Source organism: Cinclus cinclus, chromosome 19 (genome assembly GCF_963662255.1).
Source record: "Cinclus cinclus chromosome 19, bCinCin1.1, whole genome shotgun sequence".
In the NCBI taxonomy this organism is placed as follows: domain Eukaryota; kingdom Metazoa; phylum Chordata; class Aves; order Passeriformes; family Cinclidae; genus Cinclus; species Cinclus cinclus.
In genome coordinates this window covers 3,787,485-3,813,869 of record NC_085064.1, presented here as the reverse complement: position 1 = coordinate 3,813,869, position 26,385 = coordinate 3,787,485, and the positions used below count along the sequence as shown (strand labels likewise).

The 26,385-nt window shown below is 48.8% G+C and overlaps 1 protein-coding gene across 2 annotated transcripts in view; it reads right to left on the bottom strand.

The window, feature by feature from the left end:
* VAV2 (vav guanine nucleotide exchange factor 2) overlaps nucleotides 1-26,385 on the bottom strand; it is a 120,190-nt gene that overhangs the window by 29,872 nt on the left and 63,933 nt on the right. For both annotated transcript variants that reach the window (XM_062505385.1, XM_062505386.1), the window contains exons 3-4: nucleotides 13,909-13,967; nucleotides 2,492-2,560 (exon numbers count right to left, since the gene is read on the bottom strand). In XM_062505385.1, coding sequence (XP_062361369.1) covers nucleotides 2,492-2,560; nucleotides 13,909-13,967 — 128 coding nt within the window. The remainder of the gene's footprint in view (nucleotides 1-2,491; nucleotides 2,561-13,908; nucleotides 13,968-26,385) is intronic.

Sequence of the window (26,385 nt, the reverse complement as noted above, 5' to 3'; positions counted from 1 at the left end):
TGGCACTGGTTTTTTTTTGTCCCACAGCTCCTCTGTGCTGGGAGAGATCTCAGGATAAAGGTTCTCACTCTTTGGAGCATCATGGGGACAACAGGGACAAAGCCTGGCTCCTTCTGCTCCCCAAATCAGAACCTCCATCACATATATGTTCATATTTTAAAGGCTCTGCAGCACAGGAATTCAAAATCTCAGCCTGGGGACACCAAACTGCTCCACTTAAGTACTTACAGTTGAAACAAAGCATTCTGATATTCTTAAAAAAAAAAACAACAAAAAACAAAAGCAAACTGATTTGCCAGCCCTCAAAATGTCTTGTTAGAACCAGCTCAGCGTTTATCCTGAGCTTTTTGTCCAACAGCACAACACCCTGAGAGCTCCCTTTGGGGGGACTCCTCTCTCCCAGGGTGGATTGGTGGCACAGAGCCCACCAGGGCTGCCCTTCCTCACCCACCCTTGTCCCTCCTGAGCCCTGTGGGGACAGCAGAGTGGCACCTTCAGGTGACAATTCCCCGCTGGTTTCACAGGCAGGGCTGGAGCAGCTCCTTCCACAAATCGTGCCATTTCCTTGCCTGCTGTGGAAATCACTTCCTCGCCTCAAAAAAAAAAAAAAAAAAAAAAAAGAAAAAAAAAAAGAAAAAAAAAGAGCTTTTTGGTTGCAGCCACATCTTGCCAAGGATGCTGGATCATCAGCAGTGTTAAAGGCAGGGATGCTGGATGGACTGAATCATTCCCAGCAGTGAATGCTGCCCCTGTGGAGCTGTTTGGAATGGGCAGGAACTATGAAAGGGCTTTCTCATGGGTGCCACAGGCTGGCAGTGCCACACCACTGGGACTGGCACATTTCCAGTCCTGCTCCAAGGGAGAAAGGGCAGCTGGAGCAGCAGCAGTCGTGCTGAGGGATTCTCCAGGGTGGTTTTGGGGTTTTTACAGCTATGGGTGAATTGTGACACCGTTCTGTAAGCCACGTTTCCCTGCACAGGGAATGGAATAAAGGAATCTGTGCAACCTCTGCTGGTTTCAGCTTTTCCCCCACGAGTGCTAAGTAAGACGTAAAAAACAGGATTTTGCAGAAAATGGGAAAACAGGGAAAGCTAAAAGTTGGAGATATGGCACTGAAGAGGGAAGTAATTTGAAATAAACCTCCAAGTTATCTGATGGGCATCACAGCCCCGCTGGCCAAGGGACAAGGAACAGTTTGGGAAGCTTCCACCTGGACACCTTGTCCTCAGCAGATTTAAATCTGGCAGCTCACTTCCAGCACCAAATAACCAAGTGCAGCATCCCAAACCCACCCTCTCTAGGCCAGCACTGCCTTCCCCACCAGCACTCGGGTGAGAGTCCCCACACAAACATCTTTCCAATTAAAAGCACGTCTGTGTGTGAGAAACAGGAATTTTAAACCCCAGTATTACAGGGATTTTGAGAACTTTTGAAGAGGGGGTACAAAAAGGTGCTGTTCTTGAAAGGATCCCTCTCTCAGTTAAAATTTTATTAAACTGCAGCTGCTGGGAGCCAACAGCAAGCAGGGAATTCCAGGGTACTCCATTCCCTCTGCTGGTAATTTATGATTTACTTTTGTAATAACTGAAGCCATAAGGAACTCATTGGATTAAGGAGTCTTATTATTTATGTTGTGGAACAATAACATTTAACTGCATAAAGCCACATATCCACCCATGCAGTCCATCCCTCTCTCTATATGTAGCAGACTGCACTCCATAAGCAAAACCCTGGCTTGATGGGAATGCTGCCATTGAATTCCAATAGTGCCTGCACTTCACCGTGTGTGTTGTAGTTCAAGGTTGATTTTAAAAGCCTGTTACATCATCACCACAGGCAGAAAATCCAGATAAACACAGACAGAGGCAGCAGCAGCAGCATCCCACATCCCAGCAAGGACAAGCAAGGATGGGTGTCACGGCAGGATGCGGCAGCCAAAACTCTGGAAGTGACCAAGGCCAGCTTGGATGGGGCTTGGAGGAATGTGGGAGAGTGAAAAGTGACCCTGCCCATCGCAAAGGGGTGGGATGAAATGGTCTAGAAGGTCCTTTTCAACCCAAACTATTCTCTGATTGCCCCAAGGCCAGCTGGTGGGGTCCAAAATCACACATGGGGGATGCAGCACCCAAAAAACACCTTGGGGGGAAGCAGCACTGGTAACAATGGGTACCCCACTCCCAGAGCTGGCTTGGATCACCTCAGAGGATGAATTATGTCCCAGGGTTTTGGGTTTAGGAGGAGCAGGGGATCCCCTGGACTTGGCCCCTTTCACCCCCCACCAAGCCACTCATCAACTCAAGATGATTAAAAGTGACATCTCCCAGGGCTTTACACGAGAAAAAGATGGACTTTTGTCAGAGCACAAAAATCTCCTGGCAAAAGGATCAAAGCAGCCATCCTGGCTCTCCCAACCCTGCTGTCAAACTTTATCTGCCTCTGCTGGAAACCCACAGCAACTTTTCCCCTCCCAGGAGAAGGTGAGGCCACTCACTCTGCCAGCTCCTCCAAGCTCCGGTACACGTCATCATCATTTTCCGTGGTCTCCTCTGAAGGGAAGGGCCTGGGAAGGAAAGGAATGACAGGGTTATATCAGTGCCTCACCACTCACAGCAGAGCCTCTGAACTCAGCCCAGCCCTGAGCATCCTGCTGAGCAGCACAAAATATTCATTGCAAATCCATTTTTGTCCCAGAGTGACACCATCTCTGCTGCTTCCCGAGGGCAGAGCTGGCAGGGCAGGGCAAGAATCCAGGTGGGGAGGCTGGCTGAGCACACAGGGCAGCACTTGGGCACCAAAATGAGGAGCTGCATGGTCTGAGAGCACCTCAGAGCCCCCATGGCTGAGCCCTTCCTGCTGAGCTGGTGCTGCACAAACAACTCAGGAATCTTAATTGCAGCCTGGCGTTGGATTTGTTGGGATGCAGAAACACCTTGTTCTCCAGGGGTGGAGCTTTGCTACCTGTGAGCTCCCTCCCTGCTTGGCCAGGCAGGGCTGGGCACTCTGAGCTGCTTCCCACTGGCACCTCCCAACAATCCCACTGCAATGAAGGAGTCCTTATGAACCCCAGGCTTCCTCATCTTAACTTTGTGACAGCTGAAAAAAGTTAAACCCCTGGAGATGAGGGAAAGGACACCGAAAGGGCAGAAAGAAAGCGGGGGGGGGGGAGAATTAAAAGAGCGAGGGAGGGAGTGGGGGGAATACAAGAATTCCTTGGCTCATTCTGAAGCAATAACCAAATAATGTATGAAGGAGACGAAAAATACTGTTTTAATTAAACCCCACGTGTTATTGCTGGCACGGGGCCAGGCTCTGTTGGGGCTGGATGCACCTTGTGGCTACAGCTGGGCTGGGCTGGGCATCCCCATGGGCACAGGGACACCAGGGGTGGCAGCAGGACAGCTCTGCCCGTCCCTCCCGGGCATCCTGGGGAAGGCAGGTGGGGGTCCCCAGGCTGTGAACCTCAGGGGTGGGACACGGATGCCGTGGAGGAGCAAAGCTGGCTCCATGTGAACCTCTGACCGCCCCCAAGAGCAATTTCCTTCTCTTCTCCACCGCCCTCCCTACCCATGATAGATTGCCTCTCCTGAAAGATTTAATACGTGGCCTGGTTAGCCCCCCAGTTTGCTATTTTTGGATCCTTTCACTGGCATTAATTTGCTTTCTGTCCCCTGCTACACCTCAGCCTTCCTTCGGTGAGCAGCTCCACACCAAGCATTTTGAAATAGTGCTGAGACCTGCAGCGAGTTCAAATAAAACCCTGACCAGGTGATGATTCAAGGAGGGGAAAGAGCTGTGGTGACCCCAGCCATGGAGCAGGACAATTCCAGCTATCACAGCTGCAAGGAGCACCCAAGGTGTGTCCAACCTCGTCCATATGCCAAGTGGCACCACGGGAGGGAGGAAGGCAAGGGATGCAAAGCTCTGGCAAGAAGGCAGAACTCAGAGGTGACCTCTGTTTAAATATCACTTTTTACAACAACAGTAAAAAGAAATCCACCACAAGGCACGACCTCCTTTCTTTTACATGCATCTTCTGCTCTTAAAGTCTGAGTATTTCCTTCCCCAGCACTCACCACGCCAGAGAGAAAGGAGTAAAAGAGCCATAAAGAATATTAAAATCACATGGACACATCTCCAGCTGTAAATCTAGGCTTGAGGTGTAATTGGTTCCTATGATACAGCCCTCATGTAAGACAAGGAGGCAGAAAAGGGAGAAAAATATTTTCTAATCAGAGTTTCATGGGGATGCAGCTCCACTGGCCCTCCCAGCTTCACCTTGACTGCCAGGGAAGGCCCAGAGTGAAAGTCAGGGCAGGGGAGGAATTAATAACCTGTGTCCCTGCAGTGGCAGCTAATGGCTAAATAAGGAATCACAGAATGCAATTAGAGGGAGAAGTCACACCAGGGTGAGGATTACTAAATGGACCATCCAAAATCTGGAGCTGAAGGGCAGCTTTTTGGACAAAGCCTTGGGTTTTTCCTTTGTTCATCCCTTGCTCTTCTCCAGGAGTTCTGAGTGCAACAACTCAATTTAATTCAGCTCTACCAACAGCCACTATTTGAAATATCTCCCTACTTTTGACTTAAGCTCCCTTACACATCCATTTAGGTTAATTTTTTTGCCACTGAACACAACTGAGCTGGCTGTAGAAATGGATTTGATGTGATGGGGAGAGATCAGGGGAGGAGAGTTCTGCTCCCACTCGTACCCCACCAGATCCCTATCAAGACAGCACAAAGAAAAGCTAACTGGGAGATCTTTTAACCCAGTATTTCTCACAAGCACAGGGTTTTCACTGAGAACCTTCCCACAGATCATGCCCTTGGCCCCAGCCATGCAGGGAGCAGCATCTCCATCCAGGTGAGTGAAGGTGCTGCACCTTCCCCAGCCATGAGCAGCAAACACCTGGTTTGGGAACAATCTCTATGTCTTTTTTTTTTTTTTTTTTTTTTTTTTTTTTTGCAAAATGAGTAAAAATGTTGTCAGTCAAAAGATCTAAAAGATCTGAATCTCCTGGGAAATTCTCAAAGACCCCCAGGCACATTGCAAGTTCTTATATAGGAGCACAGTCTAGCTGGGAATGCCCAACAGAAATGAGTATTTTGAGTCCACTGAAACCCAACAGCTCTGCAGAGATCCCAGTTTATTAAAATTTCATTTTAAAATGTCTCTTATTTCGTATCTTTAGCTAAGCACCAGCTTTTTTTTTTTTTTTTTTTTTTACTCCACCACCATGCAAAACCACCTGGTGAGCCATTCATCCTCCCAGCCTGTGCTGGGGATGCTGTGAGCCCCATCCTGCTCAGATGAAAAGCAAAAGTCCCCAGTGCCATCAAACAGAGCTGGAGCAGGCTCTTCAGAGATAATAAAGCTCCCAAAGTATGCTCCATGACAGGCGAACCCCACAGCATCACTTGCAGAGATCAAAGGAGGGAAGGGAAGGGAAGTGGGATCGATGTGGTGTGTTTGTTTTAGAGCTGAAAAGGGAAGAAAAGACCGAGCGATTTGTTATGGAGTTTAGAGCGAGCTGCTCCTCTGGAGGGCAGGACTTACAGCACATGATGCTTCTTGACATATGATGCTAAGCACCCCCTTGATCTTACAAAACAATTTTGCCCACTTTCTGGATCTCCCAGAGCTCCCTGCAAATGGAAGACAAGGCAGAGCCAGCCACAGCCACAGCACATCGCCCACAGGGACAAGCAATTAATATTTCACCGGGAACCTCGTGCAAAAAAATCCCTCCCTTGCTCTCAGGTTGCCCCATGATCCCTCCCGCACCACATCCTCACCGTCCATCCCTGCACAGGGAACCTCTCAGAGCTGCCTGGCTGCTCCTTCCTCTGAATTATTGAACGGGAAGAGCCAGGTAGGCTGCAATTCTAACAGCAATAAACAGGGGGGTTTATTTATTTATGAGCATATTTCAGCATCTGGGCTGCCTTGTCCTCGTAACTGAAGCCAGCTCTTCACCTCTGCAGAGAGCAGAGGGTCAGGGCTGAGGCTGCTTCAGTCTGATCCTTTTGTACAGCAGCATCCTGGCCTCAAATCCGTGTGGGACAGAGCAAGGAGGACCCAGCACGGTTTATTTACCATTTTTACAGTCTCCACTTGGATTTCTTGGGGTCAAACAGCAGCCCTGGGAACAGCAAGCCTGGTGAGAAGCAGAGAGGGAAGAATGTCCCACTCAGGGCACTCCATCCCAAGGAGCTGTTCCCACTTGAGGCTGCTCTCAGTGGAGATGGTTTGCCAGGCAGACCTGCAAGGAAGTTTTCTTAACTTGTGCCAACACTCTCAGGAGTCTAAAGGAGGTGATTTATCCCTTTCTGGAGGGGGATTCCACCCTCCCAGCACCAGCAGGATAATCTCCCCCTGCTTCCCTAAGTCCAGGGATAACACTTGAGTTTTAAAAAGCAGGTGGAGTGTGTGACACCCAGGAAACCTGAGCTGCTCCCATCTGCTGTCCCTTCTGTGAGGGATTTCTTCAGCAGTGGGAAGGACCAGAGCCTCAAGCTGGTGCAAAGGAGCTTCTGCAGCTCTGAATGGATGGATGGGGCTGTGCTGAATCCTCCTGGCAGAAAAAAAAAATTTCCATGGTGTGGAATCCACAGGCTGAAATGACACCCTGCAGGACTTGCAGCTCTCCTGGCTGGATGTACAAAGCCCCTGATATCTCTGGTTTGAAGGAGAAAACCCACAGGACACTGATTTCACCAACATTTTTAGGCTTCAGGCTGTGTGCCGTGGGAATTTGGGAGTGGGGTTCTCAGCCCCACAGTTCCCATGCTTCCAGGAAAACCCTTCTGTCTCATTCCTGAGGTTTAATGCTGCTTCAAACCCAAAATTTGGCTGTTCCCAGCACATCATTTTGGTAGCTCCAGCCTTCCCCTTTTCTTTTTTTCCTCCTCTTTTTCTCCAGGATGAGGAGTCACTGGGGATCACCCCATTCCTCTGACTGTGCCCCCTGTCAGCCATCAGTTCTGGAACCCTGGGCCCACCACCCTGAGCACTCCTGGAGCTTCCCAAAGAAACTCATCATCATTTTACACACCACTGAAAATGCTTCCCTCATTGGCTTCGTGGAATGAGGCAGATTAAAGCAGCATTAATTTACCAAGAGGTGGCTGTGAGCTGAGCAGGCACCAGCAAAGAGGTGACCTGGAGCTGCCTCTCCAGCCCTGCCCTCGACCCAGGCAGAACCTCCAAAATTTGGTTCCCATTTGTGAAACAGCAGCAGCGTCAGACAATGATCTTGGTCAAGTGCTGCGAGATAAAACCACACTATTGATGCTCCAAAATCTATTTATATAAAGCAGGATCGAGTAAATTCTCCCCGTGTAGAACAAGACACATCAGAGCATACCAAAAGCTGTTGAATTTAATTAAAATCACACTTTTCTGTTACATTACTCATCTCTGGAAAGAAGCGCCTCACGCGGTGCCAAATTTTAGACACGTCCTCTGAAAAATTACAGTTTGCTTTTATTTGTGGTCTGGAACTTGCAAAAATTCTTGCAAGATTAATTTTGGTGGACATTCAGCAAGGAAAGAGTGAGTTACATCACCAGGCAGCACAAAGATGATGATGATGATGATGATGATTTTGCAGGAGAGTACTCGGCGCAGTGTCAGCGCCCAAGGGTGAGCTGCAGGCCCTGCTTTATCCTCAGCTCCAACCTGAACTGAGCATTTCTGGAGATGAGAAGACAAGAAAATAACAGCTCGTATAATTTTATGTTTCAACACATTATCGCATTTTTAAAAACCCCTCGTGTACCAGTGTCTCTCTCAAGCAAGAGGGATGATTTTCTCCTCACTTCAGCTCCACATTGATGAGAACAGATGGATAAAATAAAAAGGGGAAATCCAGAAATGTCTTTGTTGAAAAGAAAGGGAAAAGAAGACCCAAACCCTGGTAGGGTAACAGCACAATCAACCACTAGGGAATGAGTGCCCCAGTAAAGACCTGGGATGTGTCCCATCCCACATCCACTGTCTCACCCTGGGGAACACCTGGTGAAAACACAAACCCTGAAATCCACAGTCTTAACTTGCAGCAAAGCAGCACCAGGACATCTTTCAGCACTGCTTTTCTGCTGTACCTGAGCAGCTGCCATCCTATGAAACACGTGCCAATAAAAATAAATAATTACCCAAATGGATCTTTCTGCCTGATTCCAGCACTTCTGTCTGCAGAGGAAGCACCACCAGCACATCCCAGCCAAGAAGGGCCCAACTGTGCAGCATAAACCAGCTCCAAACAGCCCGTTCTGAGGGCCACCAGGAATCCCTTCCCCAGGGAGGTGCAGAGAGACCTGGGCTGTCCCAGAGCATCCAAGTGCCCCTCTCCAGGCACAGCCCATGGCACTGTCCCTGCCCAACAGTGCTGGGAACCTCCCAAATCCCCTGTTTTGGACCAGCTGAGCCCGGAGCCCTTCTCCATCCTTGGAGCATCCTTGGGGCAAGAGCTGCATTTTGGGAAAACAATCAGAGGTGCTGGAAAGGTCCCACAGGGTGGCACAGGAGGAGCCTGAGGGAAGCACCAGGTGGGTAAAGCAGATGAGCAGTGACACAGCAGGTGACCCCAAAGCCCAGCAAGCCCCACCTGAGCCCAGCCAGCAGAGCTGAGCTCACCAGAGCTGTGTGTTCATGATGCAAAGCTGCTGCTGGGGAGGGGGACAGGGCAGCTGCCTTCGCTTTGTGAGCAGATGCTCAAGGGGTGACCTCAGCACCCCCCCCCCCCCAGAGCAGCCGTGCAGGAAAACATGTCAGGGATATTTTTCAGGCACTCTGTGAGGATAAAAACTTGCCAAAATAAATGTGTTAAGAATGATTTTTAGTTTGTTTTTTTGGGTTTTTTTTCCATTTTTTTAAGTGGGAAACGAGCTGTTTTTCAGCCAAGGATTCTGCTTATCAACAAATGGAGGAGTTTTATGGTGGCTCCTGAAGGTTTGGTGGTGTCACATGAAACAATCTCCACCCGACCTCCTGCTTGTGAGGTTTGTGCTGAGCTTCTCTGAGTTTGTGCTGGTGGCCAGTTCCAAGACTGGTCCCAGTTGCAAGAGAGCTCTGCACAGCATCTGTGCCTATTTCCAGACAGGGATCCTCCCACAGCTTTCTCCATCCATTTTATAGCAACACTTAAAAGTGTGTACAAGGAAAACACAACAGCAGTAAAAGAATAATGGACAGAGTGCAATTCCAGAGAGCCCTCGGCAGGGAATAAACCAGTCCTTGTAAAAACCAACCTTCAGGAGAAGAGCTGCCCTAACAACCTCCTCACCAGAAGATACTTGAGGACTTAATTGTTAGAGCCTTTAATTGCTTGCCATTTTCACACCTATCTGGATCTGCCTTCCATCCCCAGGGATGGAGGGAGCAGAGAACAAATCTGATCTGCAGGAAGCTTCCAACACGCCGGAGAATCCTTGGAAAGGTCACAAAAGATCTTCCCCTATCTCCCTTCTGTCCTTCAGGAACATCCTGGTCAGCTTCAGCTTGTGCCACCCCATCTTCTGCAAGAAGTGGGGTTTGCTGGTGGGATCACAAAGCCCTTTTTACAGGGTCGCCCCACACCACAGCAGGGCTCAGTCGGATGGAGAAATGGATTAAAGCCATGAAACCTGGACAAAACTCCAGCTTCAATTCCGAACTGGAGGCTGAATCACTGAGGAATTTCCTGATCACCCAGTGGCACACGCTGGGACCACGGACACTCGAGTTCTTCAGGGCAGGGGCTGCAGGTCCAGCTCCCTGTGCCCCCTGCCCCTCCCCTGTGGGCAGCAGCCTGGGCACCTCCTGCCAGGAATGCTGCTCTGCCTCTCCCTTCCCTTCCCATCCCTCCTCCCTTTCCCCCCACACATCCTGATATTACTGGCAAGCTGTTAAATACAGAAACTCCAGGGCTGGCAGTGCTGCAATCCTCATTTTGAGCCCATCCCATGCTTTACCTGGGCAAAGGGGAGCAGGGATGAGCCCTGAGGGATCTCCTCTGCATCAATCCTCACGGCAGGCAGGATGCTGGTACTCGTTTGGCTGCCCTGAACCTGCCTGGAGGTGGCTCTGAGCTGGTGTGGAGCTTTTCTCCTCTCCCCCTCTCTGTCTGCACTGTGGACGTGGGAAAAATCACACAATCCTGGAATGATCTGGAAGGGACCGTAAGGATCATCTCATTCCAATCTCCCTAATCCAATTTCCACTAAACCAGGTTGCTCAGAGCCCCATCCAGAGGTGGAGCATCCACAGCTTCTCTGGGCAACCTGTTCCAAAGAAACAGAGACAGGATGGCCAAGATGGTCATTCCACGGGTGCCCATGGGCAACCCAGCCCTGACATCCACTACCACTGCATCTGGACTGGTCACTTTTTCTTCCAAAGGGGTCCTGCCTTGGCCCCAAAAAGGGAAAGCCTCATCCCTGTGTCCTTCCATCCGTGGTCCAGCCAAAGCATTGCCACTGCTCCTGTGAGAGAAAACCTCCTCTGCCAACCAGGATTTTCACCCTCCTGCCCATCTGCAAATGTTTTAAACTCTCCTTTATGAACTCTGGTGCCTTCTGAGGAGAGTCACCACGAGTTTCAGTTCATATAGAAAGGATTTACTCTGATTTAGGGCCTCCATAAAGGCCTCTGAACATGCAAACCCCTTCCCCTTCTCAGCTGGGCTTTGCTGTGCACACATTAAAAATGCATGCAGGCAGCACGAGCCAATATTCCTGAACCTCCTGCTTTGCTTGCAGAACTCTGCTTCCAGGAAAAACACAGATCTCAGGGAGATGAATAAACACGTGCCCCCTCCTCTGCTCAGAGCTCACTTTCAGCCCCTGGAGCACGAGGTGGGTGATGGAGCCCAGAGGACACCAGGATGTGCCACAAGCAGCAGGGAACAGTCATGACTGTGGCAGGAAAATCTTCAGGGAAAGCAGGGAAAAAAAAATAATTAAGAAAATAATTATAATCCTGGTTTATTGGGGCCTGCAACAAGAAGTCTTGTTGTCCTCCAGAGAGCTGCGTTTGCTCAAGAAAACTTGGAATGAAAACTCATAAAGGGAATGAAAATTCTTGCTCCAAAGCACAGGAGAAGCTTTGCAGGACACTCCTGAGCAAAGAGCACGCTGCTACAGAATCCTCCAGGCTGCTGGGAAGTGCCAGTCAGCGTGGGAATGGGGTAATGGAATTAGGGCTGCAGTGGAAAATCCTGGCTGGATAATAAAGGCTTCTTGTTCATGGACAGCCAGGGATGGAGCACAGTGGAACTTCTCCCTGGAAGTGCTGAGAACCCTCCAAAAAGATGGAGGGAAGGATGAGAACCATAACAATTCAATAAACCTCCTCTCCTGAGCAATGAGGATCTGCTCTTTGTCCCTGTGTACAACCCTTTGGGACAACAGGGGGATCAAAATCCCAGCAAAAAGTTCCCATCCCATCAGCACAGAGCCTGCTTCCTGCAGGATTTGTGGAAGCAGCCCTGGGATGGGGACAAGGCAGGCAGAGGATGGTCACAGCAGGGCTGTAGCTACAGCTGCTGCACATTAGGCATATTGCAAATAGAACACTGCATTCAGGATTGAGTTTTTGCCTTGTTTTTGCTGCTTGTTTCTTGGAAGAAACACTCTGTCATCTCCACAGAGCTGTCCTGATAGCTATCTGCAGTACTCTGGGAAACAGGGCTATTCTGCCAAGGTTCCTGTAGCCAGAAATTATTAAGATAGAAACAGTGATTTTTTTTAATTTCTTTTTTCACTGAACAGCACACAAGATTGATTTTTTATTTTTCTCCATGCCATGAAACTTATCTAAGGACAAGTAACAGGCTTTGGGATTTATTTCACTCTTAATTTGAGTGATCCTGATCCTCAGACCCTAAAACAGGGGTTGGAGCAGAGCCACATCATGCTGTGGGGCTGAAGACCATACAATCCAACCAGCATCCAAATTTCACTATATTTACCATGGTTTTAAGCACTGTGCCTAAGCCAACAAGGTTTTTCCCACTTCCAATAGAAGCATCTTCACTGGGAGAGGGAAGAGGATGGACCCCAACGAGCCAAGGGGCAGTGGTGATGTGAGCAGTCCCTTCAGGGAGCCAGAGCTGCTGCTGGTTCCCACAAGATTGGATTAATTCAGATTAATTCATTTGAGATTAGTTTCTGTCGTTGAGGGGTTTGTGATGGTGCAGCAAGAAATCACCTAATTTAAAGGAAAGAAGATGCAGCAATGGACAAAGCCAGGGCTCTGTTGCTGCAGGGGACAGCGAGGTGGGAGGGAACACTCCCAGGAGGAATTTCCCTGGAATTACAGAATTCATTTCTAGTCTGTTCTATTTTCCAGCTAAAGGAGTGACAGGATTTTCTGTTCCTGCAGAGCTGGGGGAGAAACAGGGTTAATACACAGGAAAACAGGGTTAGAAGCAAAGGCTCGCTAAGCTCTCTGCTATTCTTGTGTAATTAGGGTGCCAAAGGCTTCCAAGATAAAGGATTTTAGTGGGAACTGTAAATGCCAGTCGTAAAATGAATGAGAAAAAGCCACATACCCACAAGAATAGCAAAGCCTCTCTTGTCTGTGGATCCCAGCTATGCCCAGCCCTCAACACAACCAACAGGGGCTCAGCCAAAGCCTTCCCAGGGGATGGCAGCTCCTTCATCCTCTGAGCTGGATCCAGGACTTCTCTCCCTGCCTTGGGGAGGGGCTTTGCCAGGGGTGACACCCTGGAACCCTCCCAGTGATGCCCCAAGCCTTAAACCCAGCCCTTGCTGAGGTCCTGCAGTGAATCCCCCGCTGCTCCCAGCCTCCAAACTCCTTGGATGTTCTTTTCCCTAAAAACAAAAATCACTGCAGGCTCCTCCAGGACCCAGGGCTATCATCATAACAAACAGTCCTTAACTTACAGCACATCTTTCTTCCTCAAACCTTCGCCCCCTGCATCTCCCCCCAGCCCTGCTGGGATCTGTCAGATCCATGTTTAACAGATGGGAAGGCTCCAAGCTGGTTTTACACGTGAAAAGCTGTTCCCCTCCAGCAATCTCAGTGCAGACAAGGCAGGGAAAATATGTTCTAACAGTGAGAATAGTGGCAGGGGGTGCTGGGGATGGGTGGCAGGGCTGGGAGTGGGGCAGGGACCCCATCCAGCCTGAATCCCTTCACCCTGGCTGTGCCTGGTTTGGGATGCACCACAGATCCCCACCCAGAACAGCAGCAGGACACATGCTGCAGAGAAAATCAAAGGTGTTCTGTAGCTGGGGGGTGAAAACACACACATTCTACCCCCAAAAAATCAGGGAAAGGTAATTTAGGCTGCGAACTCATCCCTGTTATAGCTTTGGTCCTAATGAGATGTTCCCAGATTAATAATACAAATGCACTGTAACAAGGAAAGCAACTGCAAAGCAATTTTGCGGGGAGCTGAACAAAGAGCAGGATAACAGCTCTGCTTAATAGGAGCTGTCTGCTGCTTTTAATTCCTTCTCCACTGCTCCCTCAGCAAGGATTTGCCTTTGATAAAGCCAGGGGGGCATTTCCCAGTTGTTAGGGGCAGAAAGGTCTCTGGGGTCTCCTGCACAGGGACAGGGGACAGTGGGGACAGTGATGCCACAGCTCCTGGGCACTGCTGCCTTTCCTGGGATCCCTCGTGAAGCTGAGCAAAACCTCCAGCTAGAGATACCAAAACTCACCCTGCTCCCCTCCCCAGCAGGAACAGTGCACACAATTCCTCATATTTTCACTTATTTCACCTGAAACTATTCCCAAGCAGCTGTAAGGATCCTACCTACCTCCCAAAGGCACCCTTGGTGTCTGTTTAACCCCATTACGTGCAGCTTCTAAAGAGTTTGATGTGATTAAATACAAGGAATATGGAGAGGGAGGGAGAAAGAGAGATAGTATTTCAAAACATCCCATAGAAAGGAGCTTACCTAATTCCTTTGGTTTGAGCAATACTGTGGAAGGAGAGCCTGGATACTGCAGAGATCACCTGGAAATGAGAGAAAAAGATGCTGGTGTGCTTACTGAGGACCCAGAAAGGTTTGGTGGGAGCCCAAGGACCTGGTGCTTGGAGCTGGCCCCCCCTGGAATGGATGTGCTCTAGTCCCCCCCTCCGTGTCACAGTGTCACCATCAGGGCTGGGAGGACAAACCCTGCTTTAGGTTCCACCACTGAGCACAAAAGACATTTAACCCTCAGCTATAAAGGCATTATTGAACAGCTTCATGCAAGGAACCTCCATCCCCACACTCATTTAATGAGCCCAGACCTGCCCTGACAGGCTTTATGCAACACTAAGAAGCATTGAGAAAACACCCTCACTTTGTATTTTGTTACAAAAGGATTACAACTCCTTTGGTGTCTCTCCTCACACAAAATGATCTTATTGAGGCAAACTTGCCAAGACTGAACGGCTCTGACTTCTTGCAATTCAATAAAGATGCATCATCAGTTTGTCAGAGGTGAGTGCAGACCATCGCCCTTTTCTGGCAGAAAACAGCCAGGAGTGAGTCAACACCAAAATATTCTCATCAGCATTGCAATCAGAAGCAATAAAACCACCAGGTTTTCTCAGAAAACATCCCATTTTTGATGGAAGTTTTAATTGCTATGGGGAATTTTCAATGATGAGGAACAAAGAATGGGTTTGAGTCCTGTGTAGATTTAAACTGTGTTTTACTCTTGTTCACATTCACCATTTCAGAACTGGAGTGATAAAAACAAACCTGTTATTTTTGGACCGGTTTCCAACCTACTGGGATGGGACACGGATAAAGGGCTTCTTGAGTGGGCTCCAGGTGCACAAACCCAATCCCTGGGGGCTGCTGCTGCTGCCTGGAGCTGCCCTGCATCCAACCCAGCCACAGAGACCCCTCAGGTTCCTTTATTTAGGAATTTTACTTTGGGGTGCTCCCCTGAGCCACCTCCACACCACCCACCCAGGGACCACATCCCTGGATTTTGTGCTGGGATGAACTCAGAGCCTCTCTGCCTCCCACATTTTTATCCCAGGACATCCATGAGGGCCTCATCTCACACCATCCTTTTCCTCCATACTTTTTGCAATCTTCATCCCTCCCATTTTTCATTTGCCATGAACTCCAGCCTGGCCTGTGGGGCTGGTACCCTACATATAGAGCCAAAGCCAGGGCAGCAACCAAAAAACTGCCGCAGTTTGGTGTTTGGCAGGTGATTTCCACATGCAAAACAGGGAACAGAACATTCCTGAAAGGCTCCAGGGCTCATCATGACACAAAACACCATGAGTGGTACCCAGAACATCGAGCCCAGACAGGGCACAGAGACTGGAGACTCCACTGGCACCCCCAGCCCTGCTCCAGGGGGCTTAAAATAGTGCCAGGGAAATCCTAGACTGACTGAATGAGTCTCTTCCGTGCTCTATTTTTAGCCTTCTGAAGTAAAAATCCAGTTTATGAATCAGACAATTCCACCACGGGGTTTGATTTCCAGTGAGATTTAAGAGAAAAGCTCCCTGTTCTCCTCACCAGCAAACTTCCCTTTGTTCTTTTGCTGAACAGCCCCAAGCTCTGCACATCCTGGCACATCAAAGCCTGGGCACTGGTTCCAGTGAGGAGCCAGCACAGCCCAGTGAGGATCCCAAATCCACACTCAGGTGAGAAAGTGAGGAGCCAGCACAGCCCAGTGAGGATCCCAAATCCACACTCAGGTGAGAAAGTGAGGAGCCAGCACAGCCCAGTGAGGATCCCAAATCCACACTCAGGTGAGAAAGCCAAGCCACTCAGTGTGAGGGATCCGGCACAAAAAACCTTGAAGCATCTCCAGAAGTCTGAACAGTGACTGTCCCAATATCAGGGAATATTTTTCCAAACAACTCCTGCTAAGAGCAAGACAAAACACGTGCAAGGCCAGCTCCTCACAGATCCCAGCCACAGAGCTGCTTAAGCATGCATTTAAGGGTAAGTAATCCTCTCAATTTCAACATGATTAAACAACATTCTTAAAAGTAAGTCAGCCCTTAAGTGTTTGCTAAGCTGTGTCTCATTTTCCCCTATAAAAAAGGTTCTTATTTGCAGGCAAACCCAGGCCTGAGTTGTGCCTCTGGAATACCAGGACAGACCAAAACAACTAACACAGATATTCCAACCTGCCGCTGAACACTTCAGGGATGGGGCAGCCACAGCTTCTCTGTGCCAGGACCTACCCACCTTCACAGGCATGACTTCCATCCGAAAATCCATCTAACCCAAATCTCTGCCAATTTAAAGCCATTTCTCCTTGTCCTGCCACTCCATTCCTTGCCAAAAGTCACCCTCCAAGTCATTTGAGGATGTTGTTTGGAAAACTCTTCTCTTATCTGTGCATTTTTCTTCCAGGAGATGTAGGGCTGTGGGTTTTAACAACAGGGGCTTATGCAGATTATTGCTATTATTATTACTTCTTCACCCATTTCTCATTGCAATTTCCTCCCTGGAAACTGCATTCAGCACACAAAATTACCATAAAAGCTATATATAACATCCCACTGACAATAAGATGGCAGGAATATAAATAGGAATGTAAAGGTACCAAATGCAGGTGATGCACAGACACTTTTCTCTACCAGTGACCTGCAAAGGGTTCGTGGGGAAATTTCTGGTGGTTTTACCATGACAAGTGAGGGACGCCCTTCACATTCCTGAAATTCCAGTGTGCTTTGTATTTACGGGCATGAGTTAAATCCAATCACCCAACTGATTATTTGCTGATCAGAGAGATCACTGCTGCAAAACAACAACACCTCAAAGTGTGGCGAGAGGGTCCTGCATGGAATTTAAAAAGGCACCGAGTTCTGCACTTCATGGGGAAAAGAAAATTTAAAAATAAAATAAAATAAATAATCCAGGCTCGAAGTGGGTTCCTCACACTCACTGGTCACTTTGGAAAAAAAATAAAGTGAGTAAAGAAATGGGATTTTTGAAAAGAATAAATAACACCACTTCAATAAAAAATTCATGACTTTTCTTCCTTACTTCCAACAGTTTCTTTTAGGAATTATGGATTTTTAAAATAAACCAAAGCCTAATAGAAAATAAATTATCATGTTCACTGCTCTTCTACTTCCTACAGCATTGTTTATGGCTGATGGTATCTCTGAGCATCTAGAAAACTCTAAAATAAACTTTTATTTATTTGAAAACACAAACTGATTCAGCTGGGCTGGAGAACACTGCATAGGAGGAACCTTCCAGCTCTGGGCACTCCAGGAGTGACCCTGGGAGTGGGAATGAGCTGAGGGCTCAGAGCCAGCACTGAGCATTTCCAGAACAAACAGATTTTGCTTCTAAGCAAATCAGGAGCTCTGCCCAACACTGATAACTCCGGGCAGAGATCACTCTGTGCCACCTCTGCCCATCCCCTGCCAGGGAGAGGGGGTTTCACAGCCTGGAATTACAGGGAGTCATTTTCTACATTGCCCCTGAACTCATAAAGGACAAAACAAATCCTCAGGCCAAACATCCCCAGCCTCGGGCAGAAACTTGACCCCAAAATCAGAGACAAACTGATGGTATCTCTGAGCAACCAGAAAAATTCTCAAATAAACCCTCTCAGGTTTGAAAAAACAAACCAGCTGGGCTGGGGAACACTTGGCTTGGGAGGAACGCAGAGATCCCATTTCCGAGCTGGATGATGGCATCCCACAATCAAAACACTGATGGGAACATTCCCAGGGACAGGAATGCTCAAGGAAAAGCAGTCCTCAGAGCAAGGAGGATTTGATCCAGCTGCCTCCTGCCCGAGGGGCTGCAGAATTCTGTATTTTCTCCCGCTGGTGCACGGGGCTGCTCAGCTCCTGTTTGCTCTTCCCTCTGCACACCTGGGCACCTCCCAGCACCTTCCAGGCACCTGCACACCCCCTCCCTGGGATGGATTTGCAAACCCAGGTCTCACCAGCAGCTTCCAGCCTCCCATCTCTCTGTTTGCACATCCCTGTCCCATGGTTTGGACCTTGGCTGGAAAACCAGAACAGCCCAGAGTGTGAGGAGAACACAAACCACAACCTGCTCGCTCTGGGTCAGTCGTTTCTGCTCCTGCCTGGGGCATAAACCTGCACCACCCCAAGCCAGCCCTTTTCTCTGGACACACAGCAGCCAGGACTGCTGCTGCTGCTTCAGCATCCTGGGAATTTACTGGGGAATTCCTTAAATCCCCATCTCCTGATACACGCTGAGAAGAGCCCTGGCTGGGCAGGAGGAAATCAGACATGGTGTGAGGTTTTCCTTGCACGCCAAGGGTAGGCACAGCCCCATGAAAGAATCCAACCAGATGGATTTTCCTACACCCGTCCTCTCAAGCTGGATCACATCCACCACATCCAGCTGCCTGCTGAGGATGAGGATGCTCAATAATAACTGGTTTGGACAACTGGTTTGAGCCTTTCCAGTGCCTGCCTGGATGATTTCCTTCACCTGCCCAGGGATGCCATGGCTTCTCCTCCCATTCCCACTCATGCCAGGAGTGGTGTTTGCTGGCATCCAGCTTCTGGAGAGCTGCCAGCTGAGCAGATTTGGGCTGATACGTATTTGATAAGGGTTTCAAATTGAAGCCAGGGAAGTTTTCCTGTGATGGTGCGTCCAGGCTTCTGTCCCTGTATTTCCCTGCAAGGGTCATGCAACAGATGGGCAAGTCTGGGCATGGTAAAACCTCTTTCCTCCTCCAACACATAGCAGGGATCCTTCACTGCCACTTGTATTTGCTTTATATTGCTGGTCCCAAAGTTCTGGCAGCTCCTCCTCTTCCCCAGCCCCACAGGGTAGTGAAGCCCATTTGCTGTAAAGTCCTGCTTTGAGTCACACCCTGTGTTTGAATGGGCTTTTTAAAGCAACCTTATTAAGCCATCACTGTTTTGCATAAACCCATGATTTGGCCACATTACATGCTGGGGATGCACATAATAAATCACTGGGCAAAGCCACTGCTGATTTCCAGTGGGAACAGGACTCGTGTAGGATTTTAACAGGTTTATTTTGGGCTCTTTGGGGCTGGCATCATGTCTGAAATCATGAAGCCTTTCAAGAGTGAGCAGTCACTGTAAAACCAACGCTGCTCCCTTACAAGGAGGACAAAAGATCAATTCGTGTGGATTTATGATCACTGCTAGAAAATCTCTGCACTGTGTCACACCATCATAAGTTATCCACACACCCCATCTCCCATATTTAAGACACCAATTTGTCTTTTCCCATCAGAGAACAGCTGAGGAAGGAAGGGAGCCCTGTCACACATCTCTGGGGTCCCTAAACCCCGATGCCTGCGTGTCCAGAGGTGTCCGTGCTCCTGTGTCCTCACCTGGCCAGGGGCAGGGCAGGGCACGTTGGGTCCCTCACTTTCCCAGGACACAGAGAAGATCCAAAGGCAAGAAGAGAAGAGGCAAAGCAGCCCAACACGGAGAGTCACAAACCAGCCCAGCCACAGCAGCCTCCCACAGCTCCCAAACACGGGAATTAATGCCCTGAAACTCCAGTGCCTGCTTTATGCTGCCGAGTTCCTCTAATACAACAGCAATAAAGAGTTATTCTGCTCCTTAATGGGCTCTCTCGTCTGCCACGGCTGCTGAGCCGCTGCCTCTTTGAGTACTTTTATTATCTCTATGTGATAGCAGTGACTGGAGCGAGGAGCTGGCTTTGATGGGACTTTAAAAGCCTCAGGGGGGGAAACGCAGCGGTTTCTCAAACGAGCCAACACCAAAGCCAAGAAAGATGAGCTGGGAAAGAGCCTGCACCTGGACAGGGCACAGAGTTTGATTTGATGGCCCTGGAATAGTGGGAGAGGTGAGCTCAGCCCCTGGGGAGAGCTCAGCAGCACCCATGGGTGCTGGAAGTGTTTGAACCATGAATTCGGGGTTCCAGCAGGTGACAGGGCTGAGAGGGACACACTCAGCAAAGCCATGAGCCTGGGGCAAGCTCAGCAGCCTGGCACAGGCACCCTGAGCTCAGGGGATGTGCAGACAACAAAACCAAGGCAAGAACACGGCCTGGAAAAGATTCTGTGTGCCATAAAACAATTGTGCTGTAAATGCTGGGGATTCACAGGGCACCATCCCAGCTGCCTGTGAGCCACCACGTGCTCCCCTCTTGCCCAGGGACAAGCATCTCCTGCTCTGGGGCAAGGGCAAACCCATCCCACGGGGTTTTGGAGAGATGCAAATATCTCTGCCAGAGAGGAGAATTAAATAGGGAAATTGCAACTTCATTTGCCCAGCATGGCACTGGGCAAGAGAGAGCTGGTGCTGTGGCAAAGTTCCTGGGTGAGAATGGGTAGCACGATGAGGAGGTGACAGGAGGGTCCCCAGGATCTGCTCCTGAACAGGAAAAAAATCCCCAGATACTCAGCTAGAGATGCAGGGGTGAGTGGCCATGTCCTCCTCCTCCTTCCCACATCTCCACCTTCCCTGCTCAGCTTGGCCCCAACAATTTGCCCAGAACTTGCCAATGACAGAAAGTTAAGAAAGGAAGGAAAATCAAAAGTCTTGATGTCCAAAACACATTTCTGGGACAAGCTTTGGCAGCACCTCTGAAGGTTGATTTGGGAATGAGCCACTGGGCTGTGCTATCACAGTTTAAGGAGACCCCAGCCCATCCCACATTTCTGCGTGACACAAAACAGCATTAATTCAATATTAAACTAAACTAATGCAATATTAAACAAAAGTATTCCAGGACTGGTGGGCAGCAACGCATGGAACTGAAACCAGGGATCAGAGGGGTGTGGGATTGATCCTCCATGGCAGTCCATGAATGAAAGGAGAAAGCTGCTTGGTCTTGTCGGACAGAGCCCATGAGACCCAACCCAGACTGATTTTAACAGAGGAATTCTCCCGTCCAGAAGAATTCCTGCACAGAACCCCAGGTTTGTGAAGGTGGAGGAGAAGCACACAATGTTTAGCACATGTTGATCTTGAGGTTTTCAATCTTACTTGCACATTTCCACCCCTCTGACTCCCAAGGCCTTTTGGAGAGCTGTCCTTGTATTTCTCTCCCTCTGGAAATACTTCCCCCTGTCACTCCAAGGTGCCACCACTGCCCAAGAGTGCTGTGTCACCTCCCCAGCTTTGGCCAGCACACTGACCCCTCACTTTTCACACAATCCCCAGCATAGGCTGGGATTGCTGACCTGTGAAGCACAAGTCAGACGAATTCTGCATTTACTCAGAGCAATAATGGAATGTATTTGGGCAGAGGGAGCCAGCAGGGAGAAGAAACGAATAAGAGCTTCAGTTTTATTGCAGCTGGGATTTCAGCACCCTCCTAGCAGATTCCCAGAGACAAGGAGGATTCCCAGAAAGGTCTGAGCACTGCAAATCTGAGCTGAGGGCTGGCTGCTTCCCTCCAGATTAAAGATATTATAAAATTGCTTCTTAAGAAAAAAATCCAGCATGTAACTGGAGAGGGCTCATTTGCATGGCTTTGTGAGGGTTACAAAAGGAGCATGTCCTCTTGGGGAAAGGAGGACAATGAGGGCTGGGGAACTGGGCTTTATTTATCTAATTCTACAAATTAGAGGGGGAAAACCACAAACAAACTGGCTCCAGCAGGAGTTTGGCTCAGGTGAGCACAACTCCATCAGCACCAGGCAGAACTTCTCGCTCCACACCCCAATTCAGCCCCTGTGCTCTGTCCAGCCCCTTCCCTCTGCCCCTAATTAGCAATTCCCTAATGAACCTGGAAGGATGGCGAGCAGCAGAGGAGGGACTGGAGCGTGGGAAGGTGTGGAACACGTGGCAGGACGTGGGTGCTGATGGCTCTGACCCCCCTGAGCCCCTGCTGAAAGCCACCAAGCTGTGCTGGGCACTTGGCCCGGAAAGAGGGGCAGGAAAGGAAGAGGAAAAAACAAAAAAAACAGGCAAAAAATTAGCTTCAACTGCTGGTAAATAGATTTACACAGGCAGTCTGCAAAGCCCTGAGCATGGGACTGAGCTGCCACAAAGAAACGTGGTGCCCAGGTGTGGAACACCTGCAGGATCATTCCAGCTGCTCAGAGCAGAATTCTTTGTGCCTCTGTGCTTCCAGGTGGTCCAAACCCTGGCCACGATGCTCTGGATGGATCTCTGCAGGCTTTGGAGAGCCTAGAAAAGGCTCAGAGCTCACCCCATGCTAAGCAGGGTGGTTATGATTATCATATCTGTGCTTTCCACGGATGTAACAACCAGGAATATTCAGGGGAAAGGGTCCTGCAGACAACTCCTGAGCCCACAGCACTGATGCAAAAGGACAGGATGGCCAGACAACCCCAAGAACAGCTCCAATATTTGTCTTATACCATAGGGAACACTAGGACAGGCTAAACTCTGTCCAGAAATCAGCTGCTCCTGCTAAACATTTGAATTCAGACAGATTTAATTAAGTTTACTCCCCAAACTGTGGGTCAGCTGCTCCACAACCTCATCCCCTCCTCATGCTAGAGGGCTCCAGGTCCTTCTCAGACCCCAGCCCATAACTCAGGGTACCCAAAATCAGGCACTAAAGCAAAACCCTCATCTTGTCACTCAGAAAGAGTCAACCCTAACAAACTTTTCCAGGGAAAAGCCCCTGTCAGATGCAGCTGTTCTTTAGGGATTATTTGCATCCTAATTAAAAAACTGCTCAGGCAGAGCGCAGAAAAGGAGCAGCTGACATCAATTCCTGGTGGTAGAAGGTGAGACAGGAGCGTGGCTCTGCTCACAGCTGTCACCTGGGCTGTCCTGGAATTCTGCACTGGGCTGGCACAGGACACCCAGAAAAGCTGGAATTGTTGAAGGAGGCTTGGGGCAACCTGGACTAGTGGAAGGTGTCCCTGCTCATGGCAGGGAGTGGGACAAGATGGGCTTTAATGTCCCTTTTAAACCATTCTGTGGTTTTATCACTCCATGACCAGACTCTAAATTAAAAAGCTGCCACCTCAGCCATCCCATCCCATCCCATCCCATCCCATCCCATCCCATCCCATCCCATCCCATCCCATCCCATCCCATCCCATCCCATCCCATCCCATCCCATCCCATCCCATCCCTTCCCTTCCCTTCCCTTTCATCAGCTCTGCCCTGAGGTATTCCACGTGAATTCCAGCCAAGGGCTCCTTGCATGCTGCAAGGAGAGGTTCTCCTGCAAAAACACCCCCCCTCCCCCAGTATTGATTGGATTTGTCGAAACAGATGGAAAAAAACCAGCTAGTCAGATACAAAACATGGATATCCAAACCTGCTTCCAAGAAACTGGCTTCAATCTGTATTAAGTTTAATCCCTTTCGATCAAGGCCTGGGATGTAAGCAGAAAATATTACAGATTTTCACATACCTTTGGGTTCCCATTTCTGTTCAGCTCCGAAAGGGAGCTGGGAGGTCAGAGCAAAACATATGGAGCACCAAAAAAAAGAAAAAGAGGTTTGGGAATATTTTGCATGTGCAGGAGAAATTGGAAGCATCCATATGAAACCAATCCACTTGCACAAAGAGTAATTTACCTATTGGGGAGAGAGAGAGAGCTTAAAATTCTCCTTGCCTGATTTCCTTCATCATTATTCCAGGTGCTGAAGGAAAAAAAAAATGCAGCCGGGTATAAAAAAAACCTGAAAGAAAGTGTTTAAAAGCTCTTTTTGTGTGTGTGTGTGGGGGGTTTGTTTGTTTGGGTTTTTTTGTTTTGCCTTTGGGGTTTTTTTGGGTTTTGTTTTTTTTTATTTTTTTTGTTTGTTTGTTACTATTTGTTTGATTTGGGGGGGTTTGGGTGGGTTTTTTGTTGTTTGTTTTAGGGGGTTTTGTTTGTCTTTATTTGTTCTGTTTGATTTTTGGGGGGGTTCTTTGTTTTTTGTTGGTGTTTTTTTTGTTGTTGTTGTTGTTTGCTTGTTTGGGTTTTTTTGTTTGTTTGTTTTTGCATTTTGCACTTTGCAGAGTCCCCAATTTCTGGCAGGGTCACAGGTTTCTCCAGAGAAATTGAAATCCTTTCCATTCCCAGAGCAGCAGCAGTGATGGGAGATGCCCAGGCCAGGAGCAGTTGCAGATGGACAGACCAAGGACAGGTTTGTCCCTCCCTGCCACACCCAGGGTCTGGTTTTGGAGTCACCATCCCACTAAATGGAAATCTCCCACTTCAAGGGAGGCACCTGCAGCTTAACACCTCAGAGGATGCTGTGGTCAAAGCCCTGAAGGCAGAGGAAGCTTTTCCATTGATTCCTCAGGCTCTGAGCCCTGGATTCAGACTGAAGCTCTACTTAACTCCCCCCATCCTACCTGCAAAGCATCAGCTCTGCCCCAGGGAGCCTCAGGGAAGCAAAGTCTCTCCTAAAACCCTCCTGTAGCAGCAGCTTAACCATCACAAGCTGTTTGAGACCAGCTGTGTTTTACAAATCAGGAGAAAAACTCGTTTAAGCTCTAAGAAATTCCTGTAATTCCAAGGTACACAAAAGAGGCAGGAAGCAAACAGGAGTTTTTCAAGTGCACTGTAAAAGGCAGCCTTTAGAATTTGCCTGGGATTTGCTGCTTTGATTTGCTCAAAACGTGGAACTGCTGTGTTTGCAGGGATGGGAGACCTTTCCCACTGAAGTTTCTTTCCCTGCAGCTACAAGGAGTCAGGGCTTGTAGCAGGAATCCCACTTGGCTCCACAGATAGAGGGGCTGCTCCAAGCTTCCTGCACAAGCACAGACCCACCTGGATGAAATATCTTCACTTTCACAGCTTTAAGTTTAAAAAAAAAAAAAGGAGGGGGAAAGCCCCCCAGATGAGAAGGAAGGTACGAAAGAGCTCGATGTGCCCATGAGCTCTGGGAACACAAGACCAGGAGAGGGCTGGATCTCTCCTCTGCCTGCACCCCCTTTCCCAAGCACCTCAAAACACAGAGTGACATTGAGCAGAAACACTCAGGAAGAAGAACAGAGGAAGAGAAGCACAGAAAAGCAGGATAAAGTTCATTTCCTTAGCCCTAATCCCCTCCCAGACTCCGGGGAGGAGAAGCACCTTGTAAACTCGTGGGGTTTATTATCATTACAAACAAAACTCCCCCAAAGCCAGCCAGGTCTGAGCTGCCTCCTTGCCCCAGATCAGCACTAACATGCCTATCAAATGTCCATTTTTCAGACACTGGGGGCACTTGGACACACGACCAAAGCCCATCACATCACCAGGGGCTGCTCCAGGACTCTCAAAACTGCTCCTCAAACTGAGACATCTCTTGGTGCTACTGAGCTCCAGCTTCACCCTGCATTGCTCCTGGTGTCTGGAGTAAAAACCTGTGATAAGATCACCTCGAGCATGCTGCAACAGTTCAGGTGTAGGGCACAAGGAAGCAAACTGCTCCTTTCTAAACCCAGGAAACTTTAGTTCAGATTACGATTTAAGATCTCAGCCCTTCCTCCCGTGCTGGGAGAGGCTCCCAAATCCCACAAAGCCACGTTCAGACATGTAATCAATCAGGGAATAATTTACCCATCTCCTGCACCACTCTGCAAATGTCTGCAAGCATCCAGCAAGTCTGGAAAATAATTGACATGAACTTCAGCTCTCCAGTATTGCCAATTTAGCTGCTATTATTGTCCCTTCCAAAGTTTCTCTAAGGAAAGAAGGACTGATGCAGGCTGCCACTCATGGAGGCAGGCAGGAGAATATTCCCACTGCTCCCTCCTCCTGTCCAGAGGCTCTGGAAGATTTCACATCAGAAACAAATGCCCAATTTATCCAGGTTATTGAGAGCCATCTCAGGAATTCAATGCTCTTGACACAGAAAAAAAAAAAAAACAAAACAAACATCCAAAGCTGTAGAATGCTCTGGTTGAACCTTTAGCTGTAGTAAGGAGAAATTCCTCATATATTTTCACCAGGCTGTTTGTATCCAAGATTGTGCTGCTGGTCCGACCCTTCCATCAGTGTTACCCACTTGGACACCTCAGTCACTTCCTGTCAGTCTCAAAAGTGTCACCTCTGGCTTTCCTGGAAAACAACTGTGTTAAATTTCCCAATTCCTAGAAAAACAGGCAGCCAGCAGGAGCTAAACCAGGATGTTCAGAAGACTGAGGGTAGGGAGGAGCAGCTCAGGGCAGAGAAGAGAAATTCCCAGCTCCTGAGGGAAGGTCAGATCATCTTTTTTTCTGTGAGTTTGCATCATTTTGGAGGTAAAAAAAAATCTACAAATGTTTAAATTCTTATTCTGTAAAAGAGCCACAAACAGTGTTTGGTGTCCGAGTTCCTGATTTGTGTGTTTTGTTCTTCCTCAGTGCACAATTCCTGCCCAGTTTGCCAAGAACTGTTTCAAATGGAAGAGAACCTGGGAAAGGACAGCTCTACCATAAACCTCTTTGTAATTATTCCATGTTTGACACAAATGAAACCTCTCAAGACTGTGCAGTGCAGCAACAGAGCCAAGACATCCGTGTGCAGCAGGGATGCTGCTCCTCCTCTTCCCTGCCTTCCCTGAAGGAGATAAAA